Source organism: Saccostrea cucullata, unplaced genomic scaffold, assembly GCF_032062105.1.
Source record: "Saccostrea cucullata isolate Sc308-1 unplaced genomic scaffold, CSIRO_AGI_Scuc_v1 ctg5986, whole genome shotgun sequence".
In the NCBI taxonomy this organism is placed as follows: domain Eukaryota; kingdom Metazoa; phylum Mollusca; class Bivalvia; order Ostreida; family Ostreidae; genus Saccostrea; species Saccostrea cuccullata.
Window position 1 is genome coordinate 1 of NW_026928707.1, and position 18,553 is coordinate 18,553.

General features: G+C 36.0%; 1 protein-coding gene across 1 annotated transcript; it reads left to right on the forward strand.

The window, feature by feature from the left end:
• Nucleotides 1-2,250: 2,250 nt before the first annotated feature.
• Nucleotides 2,251-7,725, forward strand: LOC134278516 (Kv channel-interacting protein 4-like; the record flags this gene model as incomplete). The annotated part of the gene is made up of 3 exons (XM_062760829.1): nucleotides 2,251-2,463; nucleotides 4,273-4,335; nucleotides 6,229-7,725. Coding segments are annotated over 3 exons (324 nt in total), but the record flags the coding sequence as incomplete, so codon positions are not given.
• Between the last annotated feature and the right edge of the window lie 10,828 nt (nucleotides 7,726-18,553).

An 18,553-nucleotide genomic window follows, 5' to 3' on the forward strand; every position in this document is an offset into this window, starting at 1 on the left:
AATTCGCCATAACACACGCTTTTTGATATGATGATAACGATAAAGATTGGGAAGGGTGTCGAATATGATTTAGCGGGTTGTCTGCCCTTAGTTTAAGATACATCCGTTTGGAGTACCATGAAACGGGGGAAACATCTTGAGAGGTCGAAAGGTCAACAAAACAAAAGTAATAGGCGGCTTCCGCCTAAAAATGAAAATGATATACATTTTTACAGGTAAACTTTATGGAAGTAAATATATTATGTATCTCGTAATTTATAAACAGAAAGAACATTCTGATTAACAATCTTTTCAATATTTAGAAAATCTTTAATTCTACATAACTACTCCCACCCCAATCCCCATACACCAACACTTAAACTTACATGTATATGTATAGAGCAGCCCGGTCCTCCGGGCTGCAATGAAAAATCATACAATATACAAATGAAAAATACGCTGAAGAGTACATCGCCTGACTCTTCAGCGTATTGTCTTAAGCGTATTATAAAATATTATACATTGAATCAGAGTATACACCGCAAGGTAAAGAACATGTTCTGATGATTCTATCAAAATCCTCCGTCTCCCGACGTTCAGCTGCGGACTTGTGGCTGTAGCTATTTTCTGCAGAATCTACAGTTTGGAGGAAGAAGCAGTATTTTCGTGCAGAGCCCGACTTTTTTTTGCAATAGATACTTTAATGCGCCGAAACCTTTTATGAAAATAAATTCCTTCAAGAAATGACCAATATTTGCACGAACCATGCAACAATTCTAATATTACCGGTTTTTTATTACTTTGACTCTCTTCATATAAGAAATACTCATCCACTTTTACTTATTATCACATGCTGTCACGTAGCTAATTAGTGTCTCTTGATTTATCTTTCCCCTTGCAACGATGTTGGAGGTGAAATGGTAACGAGAAGAGGGGGCTAGTTTGTCCTTCGTGCGGAACGGAAGTGACGTAATCTGCATCGGGTTCAATGTCAAATGCTGCCTTGATTTATAGTTATGCTCTCTGTGAGGGGATTCACCTTTGCGGTGCCATTTCTTTAGAAATCAATTAGGTAGCATAATTAAAATTTCATTATTCCTCAGATAGTACTTAGCTGATGCACAATCAACTTTATTTACAAATATTCATATAAATTATTCACAGCACATAAAACAGAATCTGAATTAAACGGAATAGTTAAAGGAAAACTGCGAGAGACCTTAACATAATCAAAGTACTCAGAAGTACAGAGAGCCGGGCTCATTTACAGAGTAGAATGGATTTCTTACATGAATCACGTTTATATTCTGATGAAAAAATTATTTTAAAACTATCAATATAAATGATAAGACACTGACAGTGAGTTTTTCAATCCTAATACCACGGTCCGATTTTGTCAGAATCAGAATTAATCTGGAACCGCAGCTGAATGTAAACAAACAGGCCAGTCTGGTTCCCTCTCCTGCTTTACCTCGTATGTGTAGAGAACTACGGTAACACTGATTATCAAAAAAACTATGTTCTTTTACTTAATATGAAGTTTTCAAAGTCATTACTACTAATGTTTATTTTATATAGATAAAACTTCGTTTTATTTTTGTTGCTTTAATAAGCGTTTGTATTATCTCAAAAGCGGTTGAGAGTAAGAACTATATTTTGGCACGTAACTTTAAAATGGCGACTATGGGGTCAACATCCTGCCTTGAACAGGATCACATAAGCCGGCAATTGCTCTTTGAGCAATAAGCCCGGCTAAAAATGATGAATGAGATCAAAGTCAAATCTATCAAAACTCCTCTCAAGTTTTATTGACACTCACATTCTTCAGAAAACGCTATAAATGAATCAGATGTATTTACATGTATTTAAGTAGGTACATAATCATATATAGCAATATTCTGGCGGAATATCTGTACAATAGGGGATCGATTGTTTTACAGAGGAATATACCTGGTATAAGGGAAAATCTTAAAATTCATTTGCTCAATAACAGCAAAGCCATTTGTTATATTATATAGGGAAATCATCAGGGGGCTAAAATTCAAATACCTTTCCATTTCAATTTTTTTTTTTAGCAATTGCACATAGGTAAGCATGTGGCCCATTGGGCTCTTGTAACTTGGGCTCTTGTAACTTTTGTTTTAGGGACTTTGTAAAGGGACTATCACTTTAAAATTAATATGATTAATATGATTAATATGATTATTGTTGTAGGAATTTATTGTGGAACTATCAGTATAAAGTTACTGTTCAATATGATATTTGTTGCAGGAGTTTGTTATGGGACTATCAGTATTATCTAGAGGAACTCTCCAGGAGCGGTTACAATGGGCTTTCAATCTGTATGACATTAATGGCGACGGCTTCATCACAAAAGACGAGATGACGGACATCGTGTCGGCCATTTATGAGATGATGGGTCGCTTCTCAGAACCTATGATTGACGAGAACACCGCAAAAGAGCACGTGGAGAGAGTCTTTCTCGTGAGTTCATTTTTATGCCCCCCTTCGAAGAAGGGAGGGCATATTGCTTTGCTGCTGTCCGTCGGTCTGTCGGTCTGTCGGTCCATTTAGTTTCCGTTCATTTTCTTCACAACCGTTGCATATTGAAATGAAATTTGGCATATAGGTTTATCAGGTAAATATCTAGGTCAAGTTCTGTTTTGGGTACGATTGCAACATTTTTGACAGATTTATGCCCCTTGGACTCAGAAAAATTCCACTTATTTGCAGTTTCCGTTCATTTTCTTTGCAGACGTTGCACATATTGAAATGAAATTTGGTATATATGTTTATCAGGTAAATATCTAGGTCAAGTTCTGTTTTGGGTACGATCGCACCATTTTTGACAGAGTTATGCCCCTTGGACTCAGAAAAATTCCACTTATTTGCAGTTTCCGTTCATTTTCTTTGCAGAGGTTGCACATATTGAAATGAAATTTAGTATACAGATATATCAGATAAATATCTAGGTCAAGTTCTGTTTTGGGTATGATCGCGTCCTTTTTGTTAGAGTTATGGCCCTTGGACTTAGAAAAATTCCACTTATTTGCAGTTTCCGTTCATTTTCTTTGCAGACGTTGCACATATTGAAATGAAATTTAGTATACAGATATATCAGATAAATATCTAGGTCAAGAAATGTTTTGGGTACCATTGCATCCTTTTTTGTTAGAGTTATGCCCCTTGGACTTAGAAAAATTCCACTTAATTGCAGTTTCCATTCATTTTTTTTGCAGAGGTTGCACATATTGAAATGAAATTTAGTATACAGATTTTTCAGCTGAATATCTAGATCAAGAAATGTTTTGGGTAGGATCGCACCATTTTAGACAGAGTTATGCCCTTTTGGACTTAGAAAAATTCCAATTTGGGGGGGGAGGGGGGCATAAGTGTTTTACAAACATCTCTTGTTGATAATTGATTTTGTTTGGGTATTCATAAATCATCGTCAATTTTCCTTATTCATGTAGTAATATTCTACTATCACCTGCATATGGTGTTTATATCTCACAACAATTCCGTTTGCTTCCCAAGAGCATGCTCAGAGTATGATCAGTTTTTAATCAGGCTACTCACACATAAGTTGATGTTACAAGGATTTCAACAACGTCGTTTTAAGTTGGCATTTTGATAAATTCTAAAGTCGTTCTAATGACCTGATTACAAATACATGTATAACCTATTATTGGGTCGAATTATGGCTCTTTTTTTTAAACCAATTGTTTGTCTTTTTTGTATTAAATTTTCCCGCGGAATGTTCTGTCTACTCCATCAATACATAGGGCTCACAGCAGATGTGACCGATCAACAGGGGATGATTGCTCTCCTAGGCACCTGATCCCACCAATTTCCAGGGGTCCTTGTTTATTTTCTATCCACAGACTTGTTACACCTTCGACATGTATGTGAAATATCACAACACGGAAAAGAACTATTATTACTGATTTAATTCAAACGATCTAAAATTTTGTATATTTTGATATTACTCGGTTCATTCTGAATAAAAAATGGAGAAATTAGTTTTTGTTCTCGTAAACAAATAAAAATATACTGTCCTTATCCTGTCTATATGCTGTCTTTTCCAACATGTTCCATCTTCTGATAATTTGTTCTATTGATATACTCCTACGCATAGCCATTCCATGTGAAAGCCATTCATATTAAGATTGGTAGGTCCGATATCCGATATGTGCCCGGAAATAATGTGAATGACCGAATGTAACATTGGTATCAAGTAATCAAGACATTAATGCATCTTTCGGTTGTTTACATGTTATGCTTATTTTGTAGAAAATGGATACCAATCGAGATGGTGTTATTACATTTGACGAATTTATGGACACGTGCCGGAGGGTAGGTATTGTTTATTAGTCGACGTCTTCTAAAGGTCGACGTCGACTATAGGTCGTCATATCTATTAAAAAAGTGTAAAAGGATGTACAGTGAATAAGTCTAGATCATGTATATAGGGAAAAGGCTGAAGAGGAATCATGGAGAAAAGATCAGCGTGTAACGGAAATCGAACAGAAAAACGCCCTCTTTTTGCGGTCCACACTTCTTTTTAATGAATGAATGGCTGTGCACATACACTGTGTCAACATGTACATATGGCTGTGCACTGTAACACATGCAAAAATACCATGTACTTGCAAGTTGGTGTGGATGAGATTTGACATTATTCCATAATTTATTTCTCAAGTTAGTTTTGTATAAATACCCTCAGAAAACTAAAACCCCTTAAGAATGTAAGACATTTAGTCAAATGATTCTTGAAAATCACTTTGTTGTTCTTTTAGGTCATAAAGTGCTAGCACATTTTCGTATTCCCTGCTTGGTAGCTAGATGCAAATTCCATGTACATGTATAATTCTGTGTATAATTCTGTTCGACTTGATTTCGAACTCTTGTCATCTGCCAATTTATTTCGAGAACTGCATAACACGATAACGGCATGACATTAATCTAATTATTTTTTTTCTCCATCATTCTCTTTCCTAAGGTACGAAGATTAGTAATATCATTTTCGTATGCTTCTAAGTTCCCGATCAGTCGATTAACCTTTTCTACGCCAAAAAAGAGATAATTGTGCTGACTGTAACGTTCTAGATCTGCGAAAGGTTGCGTCTTTTACAAAATCGGGAAATCATTGTTAGATAGGATTTCCAAAAGGAAAGGGCACTAAATAATTTAAAATCTCATTAATAGAAATTAAAACTATCTTTTATAGGTTTAAAACGATGTTTGTCTTTTATCTTGATAAGCTGCCCCGTCATTTTGATTAACGTAGCAACACTTGTAAGTCTTTCGATCGATACCGGCCCACTAATTATTATTGATACCAGCGTTTATAAAACCATGGAGACGGGGGGAAATGCTGTCGTGATAATTCCTCACGGTTTAGTTGATATCTGATAACTCATTTGGGAGGAAGAAAATGGTCAACGTCGTCTCAATTAAGGAAGGAAAATCCTATTTATCTATCATTAAAATATGGCCACGATAAAATCTGATAACAGACAAATGATTTATTTCTTTATAGAAACGCACGATTTTTCCTAAATACAGTATTAATTTGCAAAAAGTGTTGAACTATAGTCTCTTACCTTGACATGTACGTGTTTAATTCACCAAACCTTAAAACTCAAAGTAAGCTTTTCTGGTCACCTTTGGTCCGGCGTCCGTCTGTTTGTCCGTCTGTAAACTTTTCAGATTTTTGCAGATTTAAATGATCAAAACTGAATTATTTGCAACCTTCTTTTATAGTGTAAATGCAAGTTTGATCAAATCACGACCACTGGGAAAAAGCTTCAAAAATGTTTTCTCAAGAACAATAAAGCAATATTGCTATTGAAGTAGCCCAGGTAGTGTACGTTCAAGATTGTTCAAATCGTGTTCCCCGGGGGTCGGGTGGGCCAGCAACGGGGAGGGCGTCCGAGTTTTACATAAACATAAACAAGAACACCATGGTAATAGTGAAGGTGAGCGTTATAGCCAAAGGGACTGGTGTTGATAATGGATTATAGGATTATTATGTAATTTATGTATTACTCTAAACTGAGTGATAAACAAACGCAAAACAGAAAAGCCAGTTAAACATTAACAAACCAGCTTAAACACGTGAAGCCACATAAAAGAAGGAGAATACGCGTATCTGAAAAATTAAGCCATTAATGAAGGTCAATTGAAGTACATTTCATTCAATTTGAAGTAGTTCACGGTGTTAATGTTAATTCTCTGTAATTTCAGGATGAAAATATAACTAAAGGAATGGCCATTTTTGACACAGTACTTTAACAGTGTGATAACAGTTGCATCAGATGTGAAAACCAAAACTCTTTGGGTTGTTTTCTTGCCAAGGTGAACAATAAACCTGATGTCTGACTGAGGAATACTGAATGAGAAGATTGTGGTGGAAACATTGCCAAAATAAGCCCACTAAAACCTTTCCACAAGACCAATCAATGTTTGTCCATATCTGCACTTCCGGTCTGTTTATAAGGGGGCGTGGCCTGGCAGATACATGCCTTTAGTTCACCGAGATCTCGTTTTAATCCTGTAGTTTAGGAGACTGGCATCTCCCTTCTAGTTATGATTCAGTCTGGAATCGAAATGCCCATGAATTCTACCAATCAAATTTCATCACAGTTACTATTCGTTTGAAGCACATTAACCATGACGGAGCCAAAGACTTCTTTTTTGGAGTTCACGCCGTTTTTGGATTTCGGCTAGACTGTTAACCTATTGGACAGCTACCTGTGAAAGATGACTCTTGCTTCACGGCGTCTGGAGATCCATAACATGCCTTATATGTATGTTATTTACACGGAATATGTATATCTTGTATACAGATCTCATATCAATGAGATGTTTTCAAGAATGCAATGCATGTTTTCTAGAAAAAAAATCAAAAGTTTTTAAGAGGGTATCGATATATTCTTTACACGTGACAATTCATATAAATGTATAAGGTATATGCTTAGAAAAAAGAAACCATACTCACCATGTAATTTATTTAAGCATTCACAGTAGCATTCATTGTTAAAAAAAACATTTATAATTCTATATCAAAGTTGTACGAATTTCATTTTACTTGTTCGGTTTTTCAATGTCCTTGTAATATTTGTTTGACAGACAGGTACTGAGTAGTTATAAATTCTTTTTATTATTTATCATCGTTCAAAAGATTGCTTACAATATAATGAGGCCAGTTTACAATTTCGTGCATACTTTATTTGTTGAATTATTTTGTTAAATCATTAACAATGAAATACTAGTATCCTGATATTTCTCTTTGGGTGTTCACATAATGATGATGGACTTCATTTATGTTTTGAAGAGCAGTAATGCTCCAAGAAATAAAAGATGTGGGTGTCTTTTTTCAGCTTGGCCTTCAAACCAACATGTCTACTGAATCACGTGATATGTAATACCATGTGATTGGCTGTTATTATTGTTAGACCAAATGTTATTGGTTGCTTCGATTGTTAGGGTTGTCAATTATGTTTCAAATCTGTGATTTTCGATAGGCATTCCTACCGTTCACCATGACATAAAACTGTAATCATTTAACCTATAAACTTTGTCAAGTTAACCTTTAACCTTTGTAGTATGTTATTTATAAATTAACCCCTGTGTCAGAATTATATTATGAGGTATCCCACGTTCCATTTACTTTATCTTTTCAATGTACTTTATAAAGTATTGGAAATTATTGTTGCCAATAATAAACTGTTCTCAAAGCCAGCGCTCTTTAATTGCTTTGTTTTTTTACTGTTTATCTCTGCACACCCTGGAAATATGTTTGATTGCCTAGTCTCCGAAAATCAATTTAAACAGCAGTCGATCGTCAGGAACAGAAAAAAAATAAGAATTTGATCGGAAATTGGTTTACCTTGTACACACCGAGCGTTTAATGCACATCGGTAAATTTCCTAGATTTTTACTTGCATGGAAAATGGATAATATGCAAAATTGATGATACTTCACTTTTAGGTGTTACTTTTAACAGTTAATGGCAAGCAAAGTCTAATGATCATAGATGGTTATGCGAGAGTTAGACGACAGTTTATGTAGAACACGCAAGAGACGCATTATGAACTGGCCATCAGGGACGCTCTGACACGGTAACCAGTTGACAGTCTTCACACTTAAAACAGGCATTTCAGCTGTTAAAACATTAAATCAAATACGTTCTTCAGTTAATAAAATCTTAGATTCCCAAGAGGATAGAGATTCCTGTAGGTATTATTAAAATAAGACACTCCTCTTCAAATATCATATAACAATATTTGGTGATTGTCCATACTGCATACCGATAGGACCACCTCAATCCCGTTCTGTGACCCGCTGTACAATGGGGTCAAGGATTCAATATTCATTTTACGGACATATACCTTAATTAAGTAACTATCCTACTGATAATGTTTCAATATATTATTAATTTAAGATTATAGTGCCATCAGATATTTATAGACAAAAATAAGCATTATCAGGAGTTTTGAAGATATATCAATTGCTGAAAATTCATTAATAATTCAAAGACGATAAAATTCTAACTGCGGATTGCCTATTTCTTAAAATATGCCAGCTACATGTAACAGTCCATAAGTGAAGAGAATTTCATCCTCTGTAATATGAAACCAGACCGCAGGAAGCAATATTTCAGAATTATCGTAAATGGAATTTTTTGGTTCCATTTCGCCAGTAGATGCTGTAAAAGAAGATGGGCGAAAAAAGACGAGCAGAATGCTTAATGGAAGACAAACACAAATAAAAGTGAAAAATATATCTGAATTATGACAAAATTCTCTCAATACGAGTATATATTTCCGATCGTATACTTAAGCATTATGTAAAATCTTGACAATTTGCATTAAAGTTATTCGTCTATGAAATAGCATACATGTATGCAAAAACAACAAGAGGCCCAGGGGCGAAAGCGCTCACCTGAGCACATCGGCTAGGAAAAAGCACATATCAGATCAGAACTGAAAGTTTACTGAGGTGGGTGGAGGGGGGGGGGGGCTTGAATTTTAACACCCCAGGGGATCATGATTTGAACGAATTAACTAGAATCTACACTACATGAGGATGATTCCATATAAATATTACCAATCATGGCTTTGAAGTACTTGAAAAGAAGATTTTAAAAGGTTTCCCTATATATTCCTATGTAAAACTTTGGTCGGCCATTTTGGCCCCACTCTAGCCCCGGGGGTCATGATTTGAACAAACTCGTATCTACACTACCTGAGGATAATTTCACATGAGTTTCATCTTTCCTGTCTCAATGATTCTTGAGAAGAAGATTTTTAAAGAGTTTTCCTATTCCTGTGTAAAACTTTGATCGGCCTTACTGGCCCCACCCTACCCCCAGGGTCATGATTTGAACAAACTTGAATCTACACTACCTGAGGATGATTTCAAATGAGTTTCATCTTTCCAGGCTCAGTGGTTCTTGATGAGAAGATTTTTAGAGATTTTTTCTATATTGTTGTGAGATGTGTATTGTTTCATCTTGTATATTATTAGTAACATTAAGTTTCTTGAGCATTCCAGAGTGGTCAATATGTTTGGTCATTTTTTTCTAGAACATTCTTAAATTTTGTGTATGTCCAGATTGTTCCAGTAATATCATGTTTTAATAATTTCTAGAATATTCTAGATTTATGATACTATATAAATACCCTGTCAATTCGATGCATGGACAATACTTTGTCGTATAAGCACTATTGAGATATAAATGGGATATATTTTCACTGGGACATTGTGTGCAGCAACGGACACTCTGATGTATGTATTTTTAGATTCTTGCTAAGTTTGTACTTTATGTTTCATATACTTATTATATATTACTGTAAATAAATTATTGTTAAGTTTAAATTGTGTTATTGATCTTTGCTGGCATTTAGGGTTATTCTGACCCATAACAGAATTGGGGGCTCGTCCGGGATCAAGAATTTCTTGCACTTTTGCAGTTCGTTGTCAGAATTTTGTTAATTAAATTGTTAAATTTGATTATAAGCCAGCAGAAATCAACATGGTGTTTTCGGTCACAGACTTTCTTAGTTCACCAAGTGTTCAGGTTTTTGATACGTTAAAAAAGGATGACTTGATCGCATTAGGTTTGCATTTTGGGTTAGATGTTAAATCCTCTCAGAGAAAGCAAGACATTAGAATTAAGGTTGCAAACAAACTAGTAGAAGAAAACATCTTTGAAAAATACGATCTTTCAGAATATACAGTAAGATCAGAGTTAGGCTCTTATAAAATGGCAGACTATCAGTTTCAACTAGAGTTAGAGAAAATGCGATTTGAAAGAGAAAAATTAGAAAGAGAAGAGCGAGAAAGAGACAGAGAAAGAGAAAGAGAAGAACGAGAGCGTGAACGAAAATTTGAATTAGACAAATTAGAAAGACAAGAGCACTTTGAGTTAGAGAAATTAAGATTACAGCACCAACCAGAACCGTCATTTGTCAAGAATGAATTTGACGCAGCAAAAAATATTAGATTAGTTCCAAAATTTCAAGAAAAATCTGTAGACAAGTATTTTCCCCAATTCGAAAAAGTCGCAGAAAATCTTAAATGGCCACAAAATGTTTGGTCAACAATGTTACAAAGTGTACTGGTTGGCAAAGCAGCAGAGGTATACTCTGCACTAGGGGTAGCTGAAAGTTCAGACTATGAGAAGGTCAAAGCAGCAATATTAAAAGCATATGAATTAGTACCTGAAGCATATAGACAAAAATTCAGAAAGTATAGGAAGTTTGATAACCAAACATTTGTTGAATTTTCACGAGAGAAAGAAGATTTATTCGATCATTGGTTTAGATCTAAGAAACTTGATAAAACTTTTGCTAATTTGCGCCAAGTCATCCTGGTAGAAGAGTTTAAGGAATGTGTTCCTCAAGATTTGAAAACACATTTAGAAGATAAGAATGTGAAAACTGTTGAAGAGGCAGCAGTCATATCTGATACTTACGCTCTGTCTCATAAAAAGAATTTTGTATCGAGATCTCAGACTAGCAGTAATTCTACCAATTCAGACACATATAAAAAGAGTGGTTCAGGGTCTCAGTCTTTCACAAGTTCCCAGTCTCCATCACAAGCTGGTTTTAAGTCCGGTCCAGGACGTGTTGAAGGATCATCTGGACTAGGGTCGCTTCCTACTTGTAGTTATTGTAAGAAAAAGGGTCATCTCATCAGTGAATGCTTTAAACTTAAGAGAAAAAATGATTTTGATAAAACTCAACCACATGCTTGTGCGGCAGTTAGAGGTGATAGAGAAGCCTTAGTTTCAATTTGTTCTGACACTCCTGATGTCCAGGGTTCACAGTCCAGTGCTATTGATTCTATGGAGGATTATAAGCCCTTTATGTCTCAGGGATTTGTTTCACTCGGTGACTCTAGCGAAATAAAACCTGTCCAGATTTTGAGAGATACTGGTGCTGCACAGACGTTATTGTTAGAGGGCGTGATTCCTTTGTCTGAGCAGACTTCTACTGGTGGGTCAGTTTTATTACAGGGTGTGGAGCTAGGCGTCATTGATGTTCCCCTACATAGAATTAGTTTGAAGTCAGATTTAGTTACTGGACCTGTTATCGTAGGTGTTCGACCTACTCTTCCCGTTCCAGGCATTTCTTTGTTGCTAGGCAACGATTTAGCTGGTGGAAAAGTTGTACCAGATCCTATAGTTTGTGAGAAAATCACTCCAGATGTCATGTGCGATGATGAAGATGATGACATTTATCCAGCCTGTGCTGTTACTAGAGCGATGGCCAGAAGACGAGAAATGGAGGCAGACCATACTCAAGCCTTTGACGAAACGAATTCCTCTATTGATATTGATTTGAAGGACACTTTCTTATCTGACCTTGATGGCACTCAAACAAGCATGGAACCACACAGTATGAAGAAGCAAGAGAAGAAAGAACTTTTACCAAAATTTGGTGGTGAGGATGATGAGTTGCATCCACTAGTTAGCCAAGGCAAGGACATCCTCAGCCGAGAACGTTTACTCTCTGAACAACATAAAGACCCAGATATCATTCAACTTAGTAAGAGGGCACTTCCACCAGAAGAGGCTACTAAAGTTGGAGAATGCTTCTATATGAAAGATGGCATCCTTATGCGAAAATGGCGACCACCTGACGCTTCTCCAGATGAAGTGTGGCGTGTTGTTCACCAGATAGTGGTCCCAGCTGCTTATCGTCGAGATGTCATGAGTTTAGCTCACGATACACCTATGGCTGGTCATTTAGGTATCAATAAGACTTATAATAGGATTTTGAGTCATTTTTATTGGCCTAAGCTAAGAAAGGATGTTTCGAAGTTTTGCAAGTCATGCCATGTCTGTCAGATGGTAGGTAAACCAAATCAGAAGATACCATCTGCTCCTCTCCAACCCATTCCAGCTTTTGAAGAACCGTTTAGTCGAGTGTTGGTGGATTGTGTAGGACCTTTGCCTAGGACAAGATCTGGAAACCAGTATTTACTTACCATTATGTGTACATCCACTCGGTTTCCTGAAGCCATACCTCTTAGGAATATAAAGGCAAAGAGCATAGTTAAGGCCCTAACCAAGTTTTTCAGTTTTGTAGGAGCACCCAAGGCAATTCAGTCGGATCAAGGCTCAAATTTTATGTCGGGGTTGTTCCAGCAAGTCATGCATGAGTTGGGTATTAGGCAGTATAGATCAACTGCTTATCATCCTGAGTCCCAGGGAGCGCTAGAACGTTTTCATCAAACCCTAAAAACAATGCTGAAGACCTATTGTTACCAGTATGAAAAAGAATGGGATGAAGGGGTTCATCTTGTGCTATTTGCTGCACGAGAAGCAGTCCAGGAGTCTCTTGGGTTCAGTCCTTTTGAATTGGTGTTCGGACATACAGTTAGAGGTCCTTTGAAATTGTTGAAGGAAAAGTGGCTGACTGAGACTAGTGATCTTAATCTTTTAGATTATGTGTCTGATTTCAAAGAAAAACTTTACAATGCTTGTAAATTAGCACAAGAAAATTTGAAGAGTTCTCAGATGAAAATGAAAATGTGGTATGACAAAGATGCCAGAAATAGGGTGTTTAAGCCAGGTGATAAGGTTCTTGTATTTTTACCTATTCCTGGTCATCCTTTACAGGCCAGATTTTATGGCCCTTATGAAATTGAAAGCAAGATCAGTGATGTAAACTATGTAGTTAAGACAGCAGGTCGACGTAAAGAGAAACGGGTTTGTCACATTAACATGTTAAAAGAGTATTTTGAAAGGTGTGACCGAAATTCTGTAAAACCAGTTTCCACTTTAGCCAATGCTAAGACTGTTCAAAATTGTATTGAAAGTGGTACGAGTGTAGAAATGAATGAGAAAGATTGTAATCAGAGTGTCCGTTTGAAAAACTCAGAAGTTTTGGCTAATTTGGATGCTAAACTTGGACATTTGAACATTCACCAAAAAGAACAAGTTAAAAACTTGACGAGTGAGTATCATCAAATCTTTTCGGATGTTCCAAAGAAAACTAATGCAACTTATCATGATGTCATAGTGGGTGACGCTCTGCCTATCAAACAACATCCGTACCGTCTTAATCCAATAAAATTGCAGTACCTAAGAAGGGAAGTGCAGTACATGTTGGACAATGACATTGTTGAACCTAGTAAAAGTGATTGGAGCTCACCGTGTATTCTTGTACCAAAACAGGACGGTTCGTACCGATTATGTACAGACTTTAGAAAGGTGAATTCTGTTACCAAAACCGATTCATATCCAATACCTAGAATCGATGACTGTATTGACAACATTGGAAACGCGAAATTTGTCAGTAAATTTGACCTGTTGAAAGGCTACTGGCAAGTACCGTTAACAGAAAGAGCAAAAGAAATATCTGCTTTTGCTACACCAGATGGACTTTACCAGTATAAAGTAATGCCTTTTGGCATGAAAAACGCACCGGCTACATTCCAAAGGATGATTCACTCCCTTCTTCAAAACCTCGAGGGTTGCGAGGCCTACATTGATGATGTCATCATATACAGCAACACATGGGACGAACATATCCGAATCATGCGTGCTTTATTTGACATTTTAGCTAAAGCAAACTTAACTGTGAACCTTGAGAAGAGCGAATTTTGTCATGCTTATGTAGAGTATTTAGGTCATAAAGTAGGTCAAGGTTATGTTACACCCATAATGGCTAAAGTGGAAGCTATTGCAAAGTTCCCGATTCCTACAAACAAGAAAGAATTAATGAGGTTTTTGGGCATGGCTGGGTTTTACAGAAAATTTTGTCCAAATTTTTCCTCAGTAGTTAGTCCGCTTACAAATCTTTTGCAGAAGAGGGTTAACTTTGAATGGACAAAAGACTGTGAAAAATCCTTTCATAAAATCAAATCTGTCCTTATGAGCAACCCAGTTCTGTCAACTCCAGATTTTTCTAAGCAATTTAAGCTTACTGTTGACGCTAGTGATGTTGGAATCGGGGCAGCTTTGTTTCAAGAACATAGTGATAAGGTAGATAGAGTTGTTTCTTATTTTTCAAAGAAACTTACAAAATGTCAACAAAAGTATTCCACCATTGAAAAGGAATGCCTTGCTTTGTTGTTAGCCTTACAGCATTTTGATGTTTATCTGAATGTTACTTTGCATCCAATTCTTGTATATACGGATCACAACCCCCTGACATTTTTGCATAAATTGTCAAACAAGAATCAAAGACTGACTAGATGGAGTTTGTTGTTACAAGAATACAACATAACAATTAAACATATCAAAGGCAAAGACAATGTTATAGCAGATGCCTTGTCAAGAGTATCGTAAACATACTAGATTTTGTATTAATGTACCTAAGTTTTAATAATATAAGTTTTCATTGACATTCAAACTTTTTAAGGGGGGAGGTGTTGTGAGATGTGTATTGTTTCATCTTGTATATTATTAGTAACATTAAGTTTCTTGAGCATTCCAGAGTGGTCAATATGTTTGGTCATTTTTTCTAGAACATTCTTAAATTTTGTGTATGTCCAGATTGTTCCAGTAATATCATGTTTTAATAATTTCTAGAATATTCTAGATTTATGATACTATATATATATAAATACCCTGTCAATTCGATGCATGGACAATACTTTGTCGTGTAAGCACTATTGAGATATAAATGGGATATATTTTCACTGGGACATTCTGTGCAGCAACGGACACTCTGATGTATGTATTTTTAGATTCTTGCTAAGTTTGTACTTTATGTTTCATATACTTATTATATATTACTGTAAATAAATTATTGTTAAGTTTAAATTGTGTTATTGATCTTTGCTGGCATTTAGGGTTATTCTGACCCATAACAATATATTCCTATGTAAAAATTTTAACGGCCATTATAGCCCCAGGGGTCATGATTTGAACAAATTTGAATGTACACTACCTGAGGATGATTCCAGATGAGTTTCATCTTTCCTGTTCCTATGGATCGTGAGAAGAAGATTTTTAAAGATTTTTCCTATATATTCCTATGTAAAACTTTGATCCGCCATTTTGCCCCCCCCCCTTCCCCCGGGGGTCATGATTTGAACAAACTTGAATCTACACTACCTGAGGATGATTCCACATGAGGTTCATCTTTCCTGGGTCAGTGGTTCTTGAGAAGATTTTTTTAAAATGTCATTAATTTTTCTCTAATTCATAATTATCTCCTCTTGGAAAAGGGCGTGGCCCTTCATTTGAACAAACTTGAATCCCCTTTACCCAAGGATACTTTGTAGCAAGTTTGGTTGAAATTGGCCTAGTGGTTCTTGAGAAGAAGATGTAAATGTGAAAAGTTTACAACGACAACAACAACAACGACGACGACAACGACACCAACAACGACAGACAAGGGACAAATTTTTATCAGAAAAGCTCACTTGAGCCTTCGGCTCAGGTGAGCTAAAAAGCTGACACAGTTTTACTTTAAACTATAATTTTCTCATATGAGAGGGTCTTCCATCCATTTTTTTTAAAGATGATATTCAAATAATGCTTAAAACTAAAAATTTTGGTTAATAAAAATATGGAAAAGACACCAACAACAGTGTATACCTAGCTGCAGAACTGTAGCTCTCTCCTTGAGAAAATTCGGACAGATAAAGCCGAGAGTCTCTGCTTAATCTGTCCGAACTTTCTCAAGCAGAGAGCTACAGTTCTGCAGCTAGTTCGAACCCCAAGAATAATCTCATTTATGCTAGTTTGATCATCGTCGCAAGCCACGGCACGGGTTTCGTGTCCATTCTATTCTGAATAGAAAGGACACAAAAGGATGCTAGTTTGATTAAAGCAGGGCTTATAAATACTAATCTGGAATATATAGGTCAGAGCCAGACGACCGTTTCACGCTTGAAAAATGTCAATCCTTATAATCAAAGAGACTGTAAAAAACTGTCTGCTAGATTGACACGCGTGAACAAGATTCTCAAAGGTCTAACACCCTTTTTGCTACGGTTTTCTCCTCAATATCATTTTTTCACCACGGATTTTAATACTTTTTAATTTTTACGCCCCCGTAAACGAAGTTTGGGGGTATATAGTTTTTGTCGTGTCCGTCCGTCTCTCTGTCTTTCTGTTTGTCCGCAAAAACTTTAACCTTGCCCATAACTTTTGATTTAGTTGAGCTATGACTTTCATATTTCATATGTGTATATCTTGTGACAAGACCTTTCTTTGGGTACCACCAAATTTGACCTTTTGACCTTGGAGTTTGACCCACTTTTACATGAAAATTTTAAACTTTTACTTTGGCCATATCTTTTGAACAGTAGATACCAGGACATTTATACTTCATATATGTAATGTTTGTTGAAAGACCTTTCATTGGATACCAACAATCTTGACCCTTTGACTTTGACCTTGTAGATTTCTGGCCATAACTTTTGAACGGTAAGATATAGGGCTTTCATACTTTATATATGTAATCCTTGTGAGAGGACCCTTCATTGGATACCAAGCACTTTTACCCTTTGACCTTGACCTTTGAGTTTGACCTACTTTAAAAAAAGCAAACCTGAACCATAAATTTTAAAGGGTTAAGGCTAGTGCTCTCATACTTTACATATTTAATCCTTGTGACAAGACCTTTCATTTGCTAACAAGAAATTTGACCCTTTGACCTTGACCTTAGAGTTTGACCTACTTCAAAAAAAAAGTTAACATTGATCATAACTTCTGAACGGTTAGGGCTAAGGCTTCTATGCTCTACATAAGTATTCTATGTGGCAAGATCTTTCACTGGATACCAATTACCTTGACCCTTTGACCTTGACCTTTTGCACTGATTGAAAAAACTTTAACTTTGGCCTACTTTCAAATTTCACAATTGTTTTCCAGTGAGAATACCCTACTTTTGGTACCATTAAATTTGCATTTAAGAAAAGTTTAATCTTTGCTATGTTGCCATACGGGGGCATCAGTGTTTCACAAACACATCTTGTTCTCCGAAGGTTTAGAACCGGGTTTCAAAAGATAAAAGCTAAAAAAAATGCACTGTTAAAATAAATGATCAGGGTTGTCTTGTAAAATCGGTAAACTATGTCAATTTTCACTTCTACAGTGGATCCCCACCCGTAGTCCATCAGGTTTATCTGAACAATGTGAACAACACGCGTTCTATAGCGCGAACTTTCACAGATTTAATATTAAGGATCTTTATTCAAGTATTACACAAAAGAAACAGATACAATTAATTTTATGCATTTATGCCCCCACATAAAATCTTTTATAGTGAATAAAAAGTAACTATCGACGGATTTACTTAGCAGAACATTTTTTCAAAGATATGAAATGTTACCTCCTTAAAGTTTGATTTGATGCAAGTGTCATTGCGTTCCCAAAGGTAGATTCTGAAACAACCTCTCTAAGAGAACGTAGGAGGAGTTGCGTTTTCAAGGAATTTCACAGAAATATATATAATTTACTGCATTGGTTTTCGATTCCGATGAACGATGTTGCTAATGTTACTAAAATTTCTTTTAAAACACTACTCCTTCTAAAGTTTTGGTCTGATTTCAATATAACTTGGCACACAAGTAGACAGATACATAATATACTGTATAGGGGGAAAATAACTCGCGGTGTTAATATTCGCTATATTCACGGTGATAATAAATCCGTGAATTCAAGAAACAGTGAATAAATTTTCAATAATCTCCAGGTTTTATTTGAAAATTTGAGAATAGACAACGATAGGGCTACATACATGTACGCGAAGTACATGGTCATTTCGGCCGGTAATTACGAGTAGTGCATCGGTTTTTACTTCGATGAACAGTGTTGAAATGGTCATTTAAGATAGAAATTAGTGTAGTCTACTTGTGTGCCAAATTATATTGAAATCAGACCAAAATTGTAGAAGGAGTAGAGTTTTAAAGGAATCTCACAGAAATTTCTATTTTTAGTAACCATGGCAACGCCATTCATCGAAATAAAAAAAACTGATGCACTAAGTTATGTATCTTAGTGTAGCCTGCTTGTGTGCCAAGTTATATGTACCGAGTATTAAAATCAGACCAAAACTGTAGGAAAAGTAGCATTTTGAAAAATTGATTACAGATAGAC